A 17,701-nucleotide genomic window follows, 5' to 3' on the forward strand; every position below is an offset into this window, starting at 1 on the left:
CCCATTGTTTCCCACAAGGACCTAAATCCTAACAGCAAAAGACTGTAGGCTATGGTGTGTTGTAAGCTGATATTTTGGCCATTTTGTGGGTTGCAGACTGAAAAATTTGAGAACCACGGTTCTGGAGCAGGGTTTTGCTAGCACAGCTGTCAGACAGAAACCTTGCTATTCAGGGGAACTGGGCTAAAACCCTGTGAGCAAACACCACATCTACAATAGTCTTTCTTTTGCCATCAGAGAGATTTTACCTCATCACGGTTGGTTTTTTTTTTTTTTTTTTTAAAAATACATGCAGCCCTATGCATTTTATTTGCGTCAGTCAAAATCTAAAGTGGGTGCAGTTGTTTTCTAATTTTTCTTGCTGTACGCTAGGAGATATTTTTTGCTTCCCTTTAAGTGGGATCTTCGAGGAGAGAAGGAGTGCCTGCACACGTCAATCTGTCTGCATCTTCAATGCTAATGATTGCAATGCAGTACACATCAAATCCTGGTATGTATCAATAAATATGCACCGTTGTTTGTATCTCTCTGTCAAGGGTATGAGTCATGAAATATTACGTCAAAGAGAGTGTTTGAGAACTCAGCTCACTGGAAGTTCAGACAATTGGAAATGCTCTTCCTCTCCATGCTGGTATTGCAAAATGGGATTTAAAAATAATCCTTTCAGTTAAAACTTGCCATTTCTGAGACTGGTATTTGAAGCAGCAATGTTCCAGATAACTAGGCTTGTCCAGATTCCTTATTTATTTTATTTGTTTATAATTTTGATGGATAATGTCAGTGATTTGTAAGCATTTTTTTCTATTTTTATCAAATTAAATTTTCACAGATGTACAAAATTATGTGTTTTAAGCATATTTTATTAATTTCTATTGATTTAAATGTTCACAGTTGTGGGTATTGGGGGGGTCAGAGAACAGGGTCAGGAATCAGACAATAAATATTCAGTGACAGTAGATGTTGAGACTGAAAAAAGCTACAACTTTATAACAATTAAAACACAAATTGTCACCACATGTCAAAACATACAAAGTAAATATTCTTAAATCCAACCCTAATAAGTTCTCAAGCAGCATTCTTCTTACTCTCTCTATCTGTAAATTTCGATTATTATCGATGGAAATATTTTGAAATTGAGACTTTAAAGCAGTCCTGCTTATTTTAGCTTAACACCAGAAAATGGAACATTCTAACACAGGGGTCTCAAACTCAAATGATCACGAGGGCCACATGAAGATTAGTACATTGGCCCAGGGGCTGCATCACTGGCACCCCGCACCCACTCCACCCCTTTCATGAGGCCCCGCCTCTTCCCACCCCTTCCCTGCCCCCATTCCCGTGCGGGGTGCGGCATGGGGCTCAGGGCAGGGGGTTGGGGTGTAGCAGGGGGCTCAGAGCAGGGGGTTGGGGTGCAGGAGGGGTTTGGAGTGCGGCAGGAGATTTGGCTGCAGGAGGGGTTAGGGGGGTGGGCTCCAGCCTGGCATGCAATGGGGACAGGGCAGGCTGCCTGCCTGCCCTGCCGCCGCGCCGCTCCGGCAAGCGCCTGGAACCTGGGGGAAGGGAGGCACAGGGGTCTGTGTGTTGCCCTGGGTGCGCCTCCAGGCACCGCCCCCCGCAGCTCCCATTGAGTGGGAACAGGGAATTACTAACCACTATCAGGTAGATAGAATCTGTTTTATTGTCTCATATACTGGACTCTTATACTGCTAGAATCACAATTGTTGTCACTTTTTTAGTAAGACAGCTGACTACAGGCTCCAAAATAAACTGTAATTAATTTAATTGTAATTAAAAAGCACTTGAAGACAAAATCTGCTCTCTCTAACATTGGCGCAGCCCCAGTGAAGTCAGTGAGGTCACACTACTGTCAAGTGAAGACAACATTTGACCCATAGGAATTGACTCTCTTTGCCATAAACAACTCTCTCCTATTCTATTTATTTATTAAGTTGTGTAGATATTGAAATGTACTGGGCCATCTGTACCATGAGCATGTGAAGAAGTCTCCCACAATACAAACCTAATTAACCAAAGCTGAATAAAAGTAGGCCACGACCTAGAAATAAGCTATTTATATGACAAATTTTAAATATGAATGAGATTTTTGTATGAAGTATTTTTTGCTTTTTGACTCCCAGATCCCTGCTCTAGCCACAACACTGTTACACCAGAGCTGAATTTGGCATTATATATTCACATACCGCCATAAAAACAAGGTCTAAGTGAATAGGCAGATAAATCAGATGGAGGCAAGGGGAACTACTCCATCTCTGTGTAAAGAGTAAGTGCCAAAATTTGGTACACTAGTAATTCTCATCATTTACTGCATTCCTCAGCATCAATAAACTACTGACATTTAATTTCGGACTCTCAATTATCTACTCTAACCCCAGGATGATGAGCCCTTAGCAAATTGTTCACTTTATAAACACTGAATTAAACAGAATGTAGATTCAATAAACTAAACTAAATGGGACACAAGCCATTTCTTGAACTTGAGTTTCCATTTCAGTGTCATGCTTATATGGTCTTTTCTCTCTCAGTGTATCATTGTCAGTTACTGGAATGCCTCATGAAATATAAGCAAGAAGTATGGAAAGTAAGTTTGTGACCAAATATACCTTACATAGACAATGTTGTTTACAATAATGAAAACCAGATGGTTTGAAAACTGTAGTCACTTTGAGCCAGAAAGTCAGAAGTCGTGATCTCCGTATGTGATCCTCTTGCTGAATTTGGGGTAAGCAGCTGTTGGTTGCTCAGAATTGGAATTTATAGATGCTGTTCCATCTCTTCAGATCAGGGCCCGTTTTCTGAATCCTGCTTAAATGTGGCTCAAGTTGGGAAAAATCTTGTAAGAGCAAGAGATCTTACTAGTTCATATTGGACTGAATTTTTATGAGGACGGTTTGTGTGTAGTATCATTGAGGCCAGAGGTAATTTAGTCCCTATTCAACCTCAAGTCTGGATTCTTATCCTTAGCCTGAACCAAATCTGAATCCAGTTATGGATTCAAACTCCACCTTTTTGGTCTGTATCTAGACAGAAGGCTTAACTTGTTTGAAGTTATTATATATGATATGCATTGTGGTAGCAGCTGGAGGCCCCAGTCAAAATCACATACTCATTATGCTAGGTGCTTTACAAACACACCAGTAGAGTTGCCATCTAATCTCCCCCAAAGAGTTTGCAAAAGGTGGTGGGCAGGGTGTAAAATGTGTACAATCTTTATGCGTGTATGCACATTTGAAAACATACATCAAGTAATGTTATGAAATGAGTAGTGTTTTGTCACCATGCAAACTAAACAGCTACACATGTTTTTCCTTAGGACTTGCTGTATGTAATAGCTTATGGTCCTTCTCAAGTAAAACCTCCAGCAGTACAAATGCTATTCCACTATTGGCCCAATTTAAAACCGCCAGGGGCAATAAGTGAGTACAGAGGACTGCAGTACACAGGTAAGTGCAAAAATGTTTGTATAAACCCAAATAAATACAATAAATGAGGTGGTCTGGTGTGTACTAGTGTTAGCTGTTAACTCTTGTCAGAGTGATCCTAACTACAATATTCTATAGGTAGATATATTAAGTATAAGCAATGTCTATTTCAGTGTGCTTTCAAAAGGTGATGATAATTGGTAGTAGTTATGGGTAGTAGAAGCTGGATCAGATCCAATAAATACAGTGTGTCAGTCCCAGCACTAACTGGATAACCCTCTCCCCATAAACCTACAGTGAAAAGTCCTGAACCGGGATATAAATGTACCCTGTAGGTCCAAGAAGGAATCCCTTCCATGTCCCTTTCTACTGTCAGTTGGATGCTAGTGATACCTCATTTGTTATAGCTGCTGCCGTTGCTATGACTCCTCTTCTAGCTATTACTGTCACTGGAGTCAGGTGCAAACAGAGCTCAGTAGGAAAGTTCCCAGGACTGGAAAGAAGGATGTGGGAAAGCAGGAAGAGAGAGACGAAGTTGAGTAGGTGGATGGCACAAGGTCTCACGCTCACCTTCCTCTGTGCAGTTTTTGCATCTTATATTGGTAGGGGATTGTGCTTCTGCTGGGGTGGTTCTTAAGGTGGGGAACTTCCTTTTGCTGCTTGTTGGCCTTAACCCCATCTCTCTGCTTTGAAGAATCATATTTTCAATACTGTATTGTGTTGTCCTTTTGGATTTTTTTTCCATTTGGAGTACAGTTGGGCTGGCACCAGAACCCCACACTCAAATAACCCTGAACTTTGGGACATTCAGAATGTGAACTTGGATCTGAATCCAAATTATGCCACTGGAATACACCTCTAATATTTGATTTCTGTCACCTCCTATGTAGCATTCCCTTCCCCTTTTTAATGAAGTCAGATTATTGGGATTTAAACGTTGCTCTGCTTTGTATATTGCTGGTTTCTGATCTTGTTCATTGTATTATTATATTTTAAATTGTTGTGCGGCTCATTTAGTGCTAGATTGTGTGTCTGGGCCACAGTATTGTCACCCTCAAGAGAGCAAAATAAGATTTGGACCCCAACAAATCATGAGATTGTCCCCAAAAATCATAGGCTTTCTAAAATTAAAATATTCCATTCTGTGGTTTTTGGTCTGTCTTCTGGTTTTTGAACTGCTCCTGCCCATCCCCAGCGTGTGCATGACACTGTTGCAAACGATTCCACATTTATTGGGTAAAGTGATTTTTGGCTCCCACTACAGGAGCTCTCGCCCCAAAATTTGCCTGTTCCCTGCCAGCAATTAATTCTGACCCCACTCCTCTCAGTTCAGCCCCACAGCTTCCTCTCTGCTCTTCATGGGTTCTTCACCCCCCACTCTCAGGCCTGGGGGACTGCAGCAGGGTACCCTCTCCCCTTTCCAGTTGTGAGCAGGGGGCAGCTCGAGGGGCTGCGGAAGAACACTCATGCTGTCCTGTCCCTCACATTGCTCAGAGGATGGGATGGAGTTGCCCTGAGCAGTGGTCTGTTTAGTTCCCTCCTTCCCCCTCCCCTCCTGTCAGAACAGTTTTGGTTTGGTATGGGGTGGTGGTGAGTGCTTTTCCTGTAGCAGTTCTGATTGGTTGCTCAGCCCCAGGAGGTAGGCGAGTGAGGAAGACAGCTGATCAGAGGGGGTTCCCCACTAGGCAGGGCACAAATTCCCTAGACTAGAGGGCTGGAATGTGTGACAAAATCTGAGCATTGAGGACACAGCCCTTAGTAAGGGATAGTGTGTTGCTGAGCTGGCCTCGGAACAGCTCAGCGAAAGAAATGTGCTTTAGGGGGCCACAATTTCCAGGCTACTCCTCTATGCTCACTGGAGGTAGTCAGAAACTAATCCAAAGTCTGGGTAGCATGAAAGAAATGAAAGGGCTGCTGGGGAGGGTTCCTTACTCCCGCCTTATACCCTTGTGTGTGGGAATACAGTCCACCTCCTAATCCAGACAGGCATGTTATAAATTGTTGTTGTTACTAGTATGCTTCCTGGGGCAGGGGTCATGTCTTCCTCTTTATTTGTATGCAGATAGCACAATGAGGCCCAGTCTGGATTGGGGCATCTGGGCACTAGCATAAATGGTACCTATGAATAATATTTGTTTGTTAATCAGCTGTGTTTTGGTTTTGCAGCCTGGAATCCCATCCACTGCCAGCACATTGAATGCCATAATGCAATTAACAAACCAGCCGTGAAGGTAACAGTCATTTCCACAGGACCAGAACTTTGCCCAGTTGAAGGCCTTACTGTAAAATTTCTGTAAGCCCATGGGTTGAAGCTAGGGCCCCATTTTGTCTCTGGTCACACACTGAAGTCGGTAAGACTTGTATGTAACCAAGGGCTGAGTTTGGCATGGAAATTGCTTGCAGTTACCCGTATCTTTAATGGCCTGCTTTGCCTTCTACTGAAGTCAGTTGCAAAACTCCCATTGACTTCCATAAGATCAGATACAGGAACTAAGATGGCAGCATGGCCTGTGGAAACTAAAGGTCCTAAGAATACATCTTGATGGCCTATGTAGCCTGGCTGCTCAGATGAAGATGGAGTATTTCATCCTGGAGCCTCCATGAGCTATGTCCCCATATTAAATATAAGGATGGTTGCAGGCCACATATAGGGTTGCCAAGTGTCCTGTTTTCGGCCAATCGGGATGTTGGCATCGCCAACCGGGATGTTAAAAGTCCGGTCGGCGGCACAGCAGGGGCCCAGGGCTAAGGCAGACTCCCTGCCTGCCCTAGCTCTGCGCAACTCCTGGAAGCAGCCACCAGGTCCCTGCAGTCCCTAGGTGCATGGGCGGCCAGGCAGGCTTGATGTGCTGCCCCCCCTCGCTCCCCCAAGGGCCGGCTCTGCAGCTCCCATTGGCCAGGAACCAAGACCAATGGGAGCTGTGGGGGCGGTGCCTGCAGGTGTGAGGGCAGGGCACAGAGCCGCCTTGGCTGCCCATGTATCTAGGGGACCTGGCGGCCGCTTCCTGGGACCCATGGTAAGTGCCACCAGGACCGTGCAACTCCTCCCGCATCCCAACCCTCTGCCCCAGAACGAAGTCCCCTCACACACCCAAACTCCCTCCCAGAGCCTGCACCCCACACCTCCTGCACCCCAACCCCCTGCCCCAGCCCCGTGAAAGTGAGTGAGGGTGAGGGAGGGTGAGCGACGGAGGTAGGAGAGATGGAGCAAGCAGTGGCAGGGCCTCAGAGAAGGGGCAGGGCTTCGGGGCAGGGGGCAGGGCAGGGGTGTTCAGTTTTGTGCGATTAAAAAGTTGGCAACTATCCACATGGAAAATCTCTGGAGTGGTCTCTGGCTACCCCAGTGTTATGTTTTCTCAAAAATGTTACTTATTATATTCTCCAAAGTGCTTTAGAAAGAAGATAAATAGCATCATCCCCGTTTTACAGGAAACAGGAATCACAGAGAGGTTAAGTCATTCAGACCCCAGGGTCATTCAGTGGGCAGTAGGAGAGTCAGGAATAGAATCCACATTTACTGAGTCCAAGTCTGGTGCACACTGCCTGTAGTAAAGCTATTTATTTATTTATAGACCTAACCTATGTTCCAGGCACTGTATAAACATTAAAACAATTAAACTGATCAAAATGACACGTGACAGATCTCTCCCTTCCAGCAAACTAGGCTCCCAGTATATTATAATTGCAAAAAAAAGATGTTCACACTTGACTTCAGAGCTCCCAACATTTCCCACCCAGCATATTCCAACTCCAGCCCCTCATCCATCCCTTCCCAGTCACCCCCAGTTAGGTCCTCCCATCACCAGAGAAAGATAACAGGTAGGTGTTGCATTGTGACCTGAAGACTCCAGCCATTCAGTGGGGAGAGTAACTCTTAGTGAGATTTACAGTTCTAAGGTTTGTACATGAAAATGCTTAATGCTTAGAAGTCTCGAATGGACTTTCATCTGAACTACTTTTTGTAGAATGAAGATCAGAGCTATGTAGAGATATATGAACTGAGGCCTATTCTCTCTTCGATACATGCCCCAAACTCTTGTTAATAGAGAGAGGATGGAAGTTACATCCAAAGAATAATATACCCTGTCATTTGCAGCAAGATCAAGCTCTTGGCTAGATTAAGAAACTTTTAATTTCATTTAGAAGTGATATTATGATGTCTGTTAGCGATTGCCTTTTGTCTTCACTGCCCCCTTGTGATGAAACTGGGTGACACAGCAAGGCTGCTTCAGTTTGCATCCTACTCTGATGGACCCCCTCACCATCTAGCCTGCTCATCGGTCCTTTGTCATAACCCTAGCCCTCTGGCTGGATGGCTGGCAGTCCTTTCCCCCTTTCAGGGTGCTAAAGAGTCCAGTGCTTCAGCAGGCCGGTCACCTTAGATGAGGGGCATACAGTCATTGAGCTCTTTGAGTGTGGCCCACTTGCTCAAGACCTTAGTAAACCCTCCTGATGGGTTTGGTAGGGGAGCCTAGGCCTGGCCATTTTCTGGATTCCAGGCTAAGAACCCTGTATAAAGTGGTTGATGTCAATTTCTTTCAACCTTTTACTGTTTCCCTGGTGTGCTTCCTAACACACTGCTCCTGTAGACTATTCCTCTAGTTCACATTTTGTGGTCCTCTCCTCCAGAGGGTCTGGTTTCCTGAGTGGCTTCTCACTGCTGTGTTACAGAGACCTCTGTTCTCTGTGGCTCTACAGCCTCTCTGGCACTCCCCGGGCTATACTCCAAACTGTCCTTTTGGTTTCCCTTCTGGTTTCCCACATCTAGAGTGTCCCCCCAGCCTTCCTCTTGAAACTGGGGCTGTAATTCTAGCCATTAGCATGTTCCTGTTTCAGACAGGAGTGGGCCCAGATTAACCAATGTGCCCTTGGTGAACTTGCACAGGGCCTACCAGAACACAAAACAACACCCCCCGACACACACAAATCCCACACTTGATTGGTGCTGTGACCCTGTGTGCCAGGTTGCAATTATACTCAAATTTGGTCCAGCCACCGCTGTCATGCCACAGGGTAGCTGGGTCATACTGGAGTGAGTGGTCCTGTGACCTGGAGCTCAGCCCCCCACTTTTACAATAATCACTGGACCAGCAGAAGGCTTGCTGTACCTCCACCCCTCCCCACAAAAGTCCAGGGAGGTGCACCTCCTTGCTTGAGAACCTCTGCTCTAGAGGGTTGGAGCAGGGCAGCAAAATGAAGTTTTGCCTAGAACAGTGATTATCTTGTATATCACCTGCTCTAGTTTAATGAGGACGGGGGGGGGGGGAGGGAGAGAGGGGTGAACCACCAATTTCCGTTTTGCACAGGGCCCCAAAACTCTTTTTAATCTGGCACTGAACCGGAATCTTTCTAACTCTCCTGCAAGGACCTGGGGCTGTTGTTTAGGTAGTTAATTCGCTCCTCGGGACAGGAGTTCCCCCAGCTCTCGTCTGTGGAGCTGGGAGTTGTGATTTAGGCCAGTTACAGGTCTTAGCCAGCTTCACCTTCAGCTGGGCACTTTTCCCCATCCAGCACATGAGCCTTCTCCTAGTGATATCGGCCTTGCTAGGAGTGGGGAAGCAGCATATAAGATGGTCCCCTTCTTAAAGCTCATCCCAATGGGCTGTGGGAGAGGGGAGTCTTGTCCCACTCACTCTGCAAAGATCCTGGTCCTGGGCCTTTAAAGAGACAGTAATGTGATTCCTCCCAAACACTACTTATTCCCTTGACCATTTCCTCTGTCCCCAGTATCTTCTTGGTCTTTCTATATCACCCCACCACCCCTGAAAAAACATCTTAAAGGGGGCCTGTCACAAGGATGGTCTACTCACCACTGGAGCGCCTCCTTCTGGCCACATCTGGGGATTAGCTGTGCCAGGCCGATGCTTCTTCCTATGGTTGCGCTCTGTCCCCCTCTCAATCTCGTTCTCTTGGGACTCAACTGCTCCCGCTTTGAGGCTTGGCCCTCCGGCCAGATCACTGTAGTTTTCCCATTCCAGGGGGAAAGTCTCTTAGGACCCCCCCGGCAGTCTTCTCTTTCACTGCCCCTTAATGGTGCCACTTCCACAGTGTTTGGTAGGGAAACCCAGGCCCACCCTCTACACTGGGTTCTAGCCCAGGGACCCTGAAGCAAACAGTCAAGGTCTGTACAGTCCTAAACATTACTACTGTATCCCTGGGTTGCTTCCTACCTTTCCTTCCCTCACCCCGAGAGTGACTGCAGCCTCGTTCTCTGCTGCCCCCTTCTTCTCTCAGCTACTGGGCTTTATACAGCACCCTCACCCCACCATTCCTGTTCCTCTGAACCTCGTCCCTAAATGGTGCTTGCTCCCTGATTCCTCCTTCAGGTGCAGTCTAGGCGCTTAACTGGTCCACCTTACCCCCTTCAGGCCTTGTGTGGGATGGACACCCCATCACAGGACCATGCCATGTGACTGGGATGGGCTGACCTCTAGGTACCACTACCCGTAAGGGAAAGATCAACCTGTCACAGTGTCCATGTCCAGACCTACGACTGTCCTGCTTCCAAGTACTTAAATAGTGTAATGCATCTGCTCAAATATGTGATCATGTTGCCATCTAATGGCTAACCCACAAAGGGGATAAAAGCCTCACCACTAGTGCAAGACAGTGGAGTTATTCTTTTAGCTCTGGTGGCAGAGGCCTGCATTTTGAGAGCTGGAGCCCCTGGGTTCCATCTCTGTTATCACATATGTGCTGTATAGCCAAGAGCCATGTTGTGTGTATACTTGCAGTGTATAGGTGTTACAAGTGACACCACTGAGATTGAAAGATCTGGAATTCTACCTTAGCTTGGCCTAAAAATATTGAGCCAAATTCTCCTGTATGAGATTCTGCCTCTTAGGGCATGGCTACACTTGCAGATGTAGAGCGCTTTGAGTTAAACCAGCCTTCGTAGAGTACAGTAGGGAAAGCCCTACAATCTGTCCACACTGACTGCTATAAGCGCACTGGCGTGGCCACAGAGAGCAGTGCATTGTGGTAGTTATCCCAGCATGCAAGTGACTGCAACATGCTTTTCAAATGGGGGGTGGGGTGGGGTGGGGTGGAGTGTGATAGGGAGTGTGTTGTGGGGGGAGAGAGAGTGGGTTTTTGGGGGGGCTGAGAGCATGTCAGCATGCTGTCTTCTAATTTCAGACAGCAGCAGACCCCCCTTCCCCCTGTCTCCCTCTCTCACACACAGCGTTGCACAGTAATGGTTGCTTTGTCTCAGAGCAGATAAGCAGTCGGCTGTCAGAAACGGAGCTTTCAAAGGGCATATCCGCATTCCTACAGCGAGTTCAAAACAATGACAAGAGTGGCCACTTGACTTAAGGGGATTATGGGACATTTCCAGAGGCTGATCAGAGCGCAGTAATGCAACACCTCGTTCACACTGACGCCCGGGCGTTTCAGCCAAGGCACAACAAGCGTTAATCTTCTCACTGAGGTGGAGTACCAGCAGCGCTGTAGCCATGGAATCAGAGTGCTCTACATGCCTTGCCAGTGTGGATGGGTAGTAAGCTAGGGCGCCCGGGGCTGCTTTAATGCGCTCTAACTCACAGGTGTAGCCAAGCCCTTAAAGCACTGCAATGACCATGAAATATAATACATGTGTTTAGTTATAGTAATGTAACAAAGACACACCTGTGTTACTCCCATAGGCCCATTTAAAGCAAGAATGCAGAAAACAGGACTGACACTGCTCTCCTTTTACACAGACTGGTTCCCTGTTTTGAGCTTGTTTTTGGCGGAAACCATTTGGGACACAACACTGGCAGGTGCTGAGTGCCTCCTGCAAGATGAAAAATGCCCTCCACAAGCACTGACGCCAGTGGATGCTCATTACCTTGTAGCATTGGTCCCTTGGATTGTTATGAAACCAGAGCACTTTCTTGGAGAGAGAAGTTCATTCTGTTCTTCCTGTGTGTTTCAGATGTGCATAGAACCTTCCTTGTCTGTGGCTCTGGGTGATAAGCCACCCCCGCTTTATCTGTGTGAAGAATGCAGCCAGAGGATTGCAGGGTGGGTAGACTAAGACTCAGAGATGAACGAGGATCACAAATAGTTGGTTAAAAACAGCCGCATACAATGAGTTTACAGCTCCAGATTCTAACACCCTCAATCATGTTGAATAGAATCTTACTCCACAAATAATCCAACTGAAGTTAATGGACCCACCTGTAAAGTAAGGTGCTACCTGGTACGAGTAATTGTAGCAGAGTCCGGCCCAAAGCGAACAGCATTTGCTTTTAGTTTTCACGTTAGTGAGTCTTAAAGGTAAGATTTGTGAATGTTATGATTTTAAGTTATGAATCCACACCCTTTTTGCACAAAAACAATGTCTCTCCTCACCATCAAGAGCACTGTAGTGAGGTATCCCTTGCTGAGACATCGTTACTTTTATGGAAAATGTACTTCAGAACATTCTCTAGTGCATACCATGAAGCAGCTGCATAAGGAGTTAAAACTAGATCACACTTGTGAAGTACATGCAGAAATACATTCGGACATGAATTATCCTCACATTTTAAGTTTTGTTTGGAAACTTGTTAATTTACAAAATCCACTAATTTGCAATGTGTCTCCCAATCATTAGTGCAAATGAACGAAGTTCTGCTTAGTTCAGAAGCTGTGTATATTTATTTTTGGCCCTTGTTTAACAGACACCTCTGTATCATAGCAGCTGCAGGGAAAAATAATTAAATTTCACAGAAGTGACCTTGGTTTTGAAGTCATCCTTGATTTAAAGCTGCCGGGAAAAGTAATCAAATTTAATTGCAGCCATGGCTTCTAAACAGATATACAGTGTATGGAACAGGTACTTTTCCTTTTTTCATGTTTGTCTAACACTGTTCACCATCAGTTTTTAATCTCAGTATATACAGAACACATTGTGTTTTCTAAATTGCTAAATTAATATCTTCAAAGTAATATTTGAAAGCCTTGAACATGGACAGATATCAGCACAGTGATAATTTACAATCAATAGGGCATAACAAAGAGAACTGATTTAAAACAGCCCACTATTTATTATGTGCTATTTACAGAAAAGCTTTTTCAGAACAGTGTAGGTCACTGATGTTTCTTTTGTGCAAAAATAAAATAAAAAGGGATGTTAATTAAATATTTGAATTATTTTAGGGACCACAGTGAATGGTTGGTTGATGTTCTCCTGCCACAAGGTAAGATTTACTTTAAGGATGAATAACAAGTAATTGTGACTCTACAATCATAAGTTTGTTTATTTTTCTCTGTTATCTAAGGTATTATACATCCAAGAAAACCACACCGAATCCTAGAAAATAATAATTGTTTACACTTAAATGCTCCTTAGCATCTTCAGAGCTGTGTGCAAACATTAGCTAGTCATTATTGTTATTAATCATGTTTATTATGGTAGTCCAGAAGGGCAAACCAAGAGTGAGGCCCCATTATGCTAGGTGCTGTACAAACACAGACTAGCAGATGGTCCCTGCCCCTAAGAGCATCCAATCTAAATAGACAAGACTGACAGACAGGCTGAGGGAAGGAGTAGAACACAAGCAGAATGAACATTGTGAGGGCAGCAAACATGTTAATTCTGCCATTTGGGGTGTGTGTGGATTTACTTAGGAGGGGATTAGCTAAATGGAAAGAAAAGGGAAGGGAAAGTGTGGGTGGGGCAGGGGACAAGAGGGGAAGAGGTGCAGGTGTGGAGTGAAACTGAGGTGAAGAGAATGTGAAGGAGAGGGAGGAGGAGGGGGTGGAGCAAACAGCCAGTCAGCACAGGGCAGAGAAGGTCCAGACAAAACTAGAAAGTTCTCTGAATGCTCAGACATCCAAAGGACCCTTCTTTGGCTGCTTCTGCTCCCACCAGCTGCAGTCTCTGGCTGGCTCCTGCCTTCTTTCTGTCTTCTCCCAAGCCCACATGGTGAGGGGATGGGAGTCACTACCTAGGTTCCAATGCCTTCAGTGTGGAGTGGTCTCCCTGCACAGTTCTGGGTGGAGAGGCATGCTGGGGGAAGGGTGGCTCTGGGTGGGTGCCATTTGATCCCTTCTCTCCAGTGCAGCAGTCAGTATTGCCAGCTTCAAGAGATCAAAAATCATGAGTCAGATCCCAAAAATCATTGGCCCCCAAATCATAACATTTAAAAAAAAAGATTATATTGTGTTTTTTAGGCCAGTCTCTTGATTTCTGACCTCCCCTTGTTCATTCCCAGGAGGTGTGCATGTAACAGTGTTGCCCACTCTCCCACATGTAATGGATAAGGTGATTTTTGGCCCCTGCCGCAGGAGCTCTCACCCCCACATCTGCCCTTCTCCTGCCCAGCAATTAATCCTGTATCCCAGTCCCCCATCAGTTGTCTCCCCACCCAAACCTCTTCAGTTCAACCCCCCCTCAGTTTATCTCCCAGCCCCCGTCATCACCACCCCAGCAGTTCAGCCCCCTACCCCATCCACCTTGACTACCCTCAGTTCACCCTCCCAGCACTCACCCCATCTGCTCAGAACCCACCATCAGCCCTCACCCTCCTCACTTCAGCCCCCCCTCCGGCAGCCTCACCTCTGCTTCTTAAGGTTCTTCACCCTCCCCAGACCTGGGGGGCTGCAGTGGGGTCCCCTCTTCCACTTCTGGCAGGGCACCAGCAGCCCAGGGCTGACAGCTGGAGCCCTGGCCATGCCTGGGGCGGCTGACAGGGTTTAAAATTAAGCCTCACTTTTAGAACTCTCAAATGTCAGGATTTTTTTCAGTTCATGCTTATTTGAGGTTTGGCCCTCCTCCCCTTCTATCAGATGAACTTTCTCTCCCCTGTTGGGGTGTAGCCAGCCAGCTGTCTCTTGTTAATTTGATAGCTCTGCTTACCTGATATTTAAATGAATTCTCATTGTCTTTCAAAGTACTTTGGAATAAACTGCCCTATGGAGAAAACACCTTCCTTTGTTTAGGATGGGGTATCTCCTGTTTAACTGGAAACACATGGTTTGTGCCATGGCTGAGAAAAAAAAATCCTGTTTCAGAGTGGTAGCCATGTTAGTCTGTATCAGCAGAAAGAACAGGAGTACTTGTGGCACCTTAGAGACGAACACATTTATTTGAGCATAAGCTTTCGTGGGCTAAAACCCACTTCATCGGGTGCATGCAGTGGAAAATACAGTAGGAAGATATATATACAGAGAACATGAAAAAATGGGGGTTGCCATACCAACTCTTAACGAGACTAATCGATTAAGGTGGGCTATTATCAGCAGGATTAAAAAAAACTGTTGTAGTGATAATCAGGATGGCCCATTTCAAACAGTTGACAAGAAGGTGTGAGTAACAGTAGGGGGGAAATTAGCATGGGGAAATAGTTTTTAGTTTTTTTCCACTGAATGCATCCGATGAAGTGAGCTGTAGCTCACAAAAGCTTATGCTCAAATAAATTGGTTAGTCTCTAAGATGCCACTAGTACTCCTTTTCTTTTTAGTTAGTGTAATGACTCATCAACTCCCTGACTTTGAGAGTTCTCTTGCAAGACCATGAGTGAGGCTTAATTTTACTCAGAAATTGCAACTCTCGCCATCAGTTCACAAGAGTTGGCATGCATGAGCATTCCTTGCTTTGCCTACTTCAGGACCTACCAGCTTGCATCTCTCTTGCATACCCTATAGTTTACAGCATGCAGCGAGCTAACTTGACCCAAGCAGCCTGGCATTGGGGCTGAAGTATTGCATTCGGTGACATGTAGTCTGTGTGGGATGACACATCCATGCAGGAGAGAAAGGCCGTTGTGGCTCACATTTAGATTTCAGTGGTCTGCATTTTATCAGCCCTTGTACCCAGGTGTTTGTTATGATTTGCTGGTTGAGAGAAAGAGGCACTGATTTAAATTCTGCTAGTATAGAAAGTGAATGTAATTATAAAAAGAAAAGGAGTACTTGCGGCACTTTTAGAGACTAACAAATTTATTTGAGCGTAAGCTTTCTTGAGCTACAGCTCACTTCATTGGATGCATGCAGTGGAAAATACAGTGGGGGGATTTTATATACACAGAGAACATGAAACAATGGATGTTACCAAACACACTAATGAGAGTGATCAGGTAAGGTGAGCTATTACCAGCAGGAGAAAAAATTTAAAAAAACCAAAACGCTTTTGTAGTGATAATCAAGGTGGGCCATTTCCAGCAGTTGACAAGAACGTGTGAGGAACAGTAGAGGGGAAAAAAACACGGGGAAATAGTTTTACTTTGTGTAATGACACATCCACTCCCAGTCTTTATTCAAGCCTAATTTAATGGTGTCCAGTTTGCAAATTAATTCCAATTCAGCAGTCTCTCGTTGGAGTATTATGAAGAACTTTCCTTCAAATTACAGGCCCTGACTTTGCAGTCCCTTGGCAGACGAAGCTTCCATTAATTTCACTGGAATTTTCACTAGAATTCGACACATTGGCTGGGTACAGTTGACATCAATTATCTCATGTGTTCCAGATACAAGTAGGGAAACCTACCATATAGCTGGAGGAAAAGGATAATGTTTAGAAAGTCAAGTCAAACCCTGGAGGCTCTTTTTTTACAAACTTGTTTCTCCCATGGTTGCCGTGGTAAAGGAGAAAAGTGTTAGTACTGTGTTGATATTTTATATACCTTCCCCTTACAGCTGAAATTTCTGCTATATGTCAGAAGAAGGTAAGACTAAGTTGTTTCTGTGATGGGGCATGATTTGGTGTGTTTGTGCGTAACTTCATCCCATTACTGTGTGGTATATTTTTTGCCATCTGAAGTTTTTTTCATTATGTATCCATTGCCACATTTGTTAAGGGGAAATGAAGGTGATTTATCAGTGAGATTTGTTTTGGCTCAGAATTGCTGCCATTTGACTTTTGATTTTGAGGTGTTTCCATTAAAATGATAGCTTAACGAAGCAGTCTTATTGTGCAATTGATTTTACCAGTCTGTGTATAATACTACTTATAAAGAGGAGAGTATGAACTACTAATTTAAAATCCAAGCATTTTATGTATTCTGGGCCACAATACTGAAGTACTGAATTAGTCCTTATTAGGCACAACTCCCATTATAGTCAGTGGATTTTTCGCTTAAGTAAAGACCAACTCAGTCTTCAGTATCGGACCCTACACAGAGTACTGAGAAACCAATCTGCTTGCAAAACATACTAGCAAAATTTTCTTAATAATAATTTAATAAGTATGGATAGACATGTTCAAGGTCTCGTGCTAGAGAAAGCTTATACATCGAGCCAAAATCTCAGCTGGTATAGATTGGCATAGCTCAGTGGAAGTCAGTTTATGTTTCAGAAATTTTGAAAGTTACCCCTAATGAGTTGGTGTAAATTGGTATATCTCCACTGAAATCAATGAAGCTACATGGATTTAAACCAGCTAAGGATCTGGCCCTGTGTCAAGGTTCCTCCCCTACTCTGAACTCTAGGGTACAGATGTGGGGACCTGCATGAAAAACCTCCTAAGCTTATCTTTACCAGCTTAGGTCAAAACTTCCCCAAGGTACAAAATATTCCACCCGTTGTCCTTGGATTGGCCGCTACCACCACCAAACTAATACTGGTTACTGGGGAAGAGCTGTTTGGACGCGTCTTTCCCCCCAAAATACTTCCCAAAACTTTGCACCCCACTTCCTGGACAAGGTTTGGTAAAAAGCCTCACCAATTTGCCTAGGTGACTACAGACCCAGACCCTTGGATCTTAAGAACAATGAACAATCCTCCCAACACTTGCACCCTCCCTTTCCTGGGAAATGTTGGATAAAAAAGGCTCAGCAATTTGCATAGGTGACCACAGACCCAAACCCTTGGATCTGAGAACAATGAAAAAGCATTCAGTTTTCTTACAAGAAGACTTTTAATAAAAATAGAAGTAAATAGAAATAAAGAAATCCCCCCTGTAAAATCAGGATGGTAGATATCTTACAGGGTAATTAGATTCAAAAACATAGAGAACCCCTCTAGGCAAAACCTTAAGTTACAAAAAAGATACACAGACAGAAATAGTTATTCTATTCAGCACAATTCTTTTCTCAGCCATTTAAAGAAATCATAATCTAACACATACCTAGCTAGATTACTTACTAAAAGTTCTAAGACTCCATTCCTGGTCTATCCCCGGCAGAAACCAGCATATAGACAGACACACAGACCCTTTGTTTCTCTCCCTCCTCCCAGCTTTTGAAAGTATCTTGTCTCCTCATTGGTCATTTTGGTCAGGTGCCAGCGAGGTTACCTTTAGCTTCTTAACCCTTTACAGGTGAGAGGAGCTTTCCCCTGGCCAGGAGGGATTTCAA

The 17,701-nt window shown here is 44.8% G+C and overlaps 1 protein-coding gene across 3 annotated transcripts in view; it reads left to right on the forward strand.

Moving 5' to 3' along the window:
• Window positions 1–17,701, forward strand: part of UNC79 (unc-79 subunit of NALCN channel complex) — a 145,383-nt gene that overhangs the window by 18,503 nt on the left and 109,179 nt on the right. For all 3 annotated transcript variants that reach the window (XM_077820409.1, XM_077820410.1, XM_077820411.1), the window contains 7 exons: window positions 398–490; window positions 2,544–2,599; window positions 3,332–3,461; window positions 5,607–5,671; window positions 11,356–11,444; window positions 12,564–12,604; window positions 16,044–16,072. In XM_077820409.1, the coding sequence (XP_077676535.1) occupies window positions 398–490; window positions 2,544–2,599; window positions 3,332–3,461; window positions 5,607–5,671; window positions 11,356–11,444; window positions 12,564–12,604; window positions 16,044–16,072 (503 nt within the window). The remainder of the gene's footprint in view (window positions 1–397; window positions 491–2,543; window positions 2,600–3,331; window positions 3,462–5,606; window positions 5,672–11,355; window positions 11,445–12,563; window positions 12,605–16,043; window positions 16,073–17,701) is intronic.

This window comes from Eretmochelys imbricata, chromosome 6 (assembly GCF_965152235.1).
Source record: "Eretmochelys imbricata isolate rEreImb1 chromosome 6, rEreImb1.hap1, whole genome shotgun sequence".
Taxonomy (NCBI): domain Eukaryota; kingdom Metazoa; phylum Chordata; order Testudines; family Cheloniidae; genus Eretmochelys; species Eretmochelys imbricata.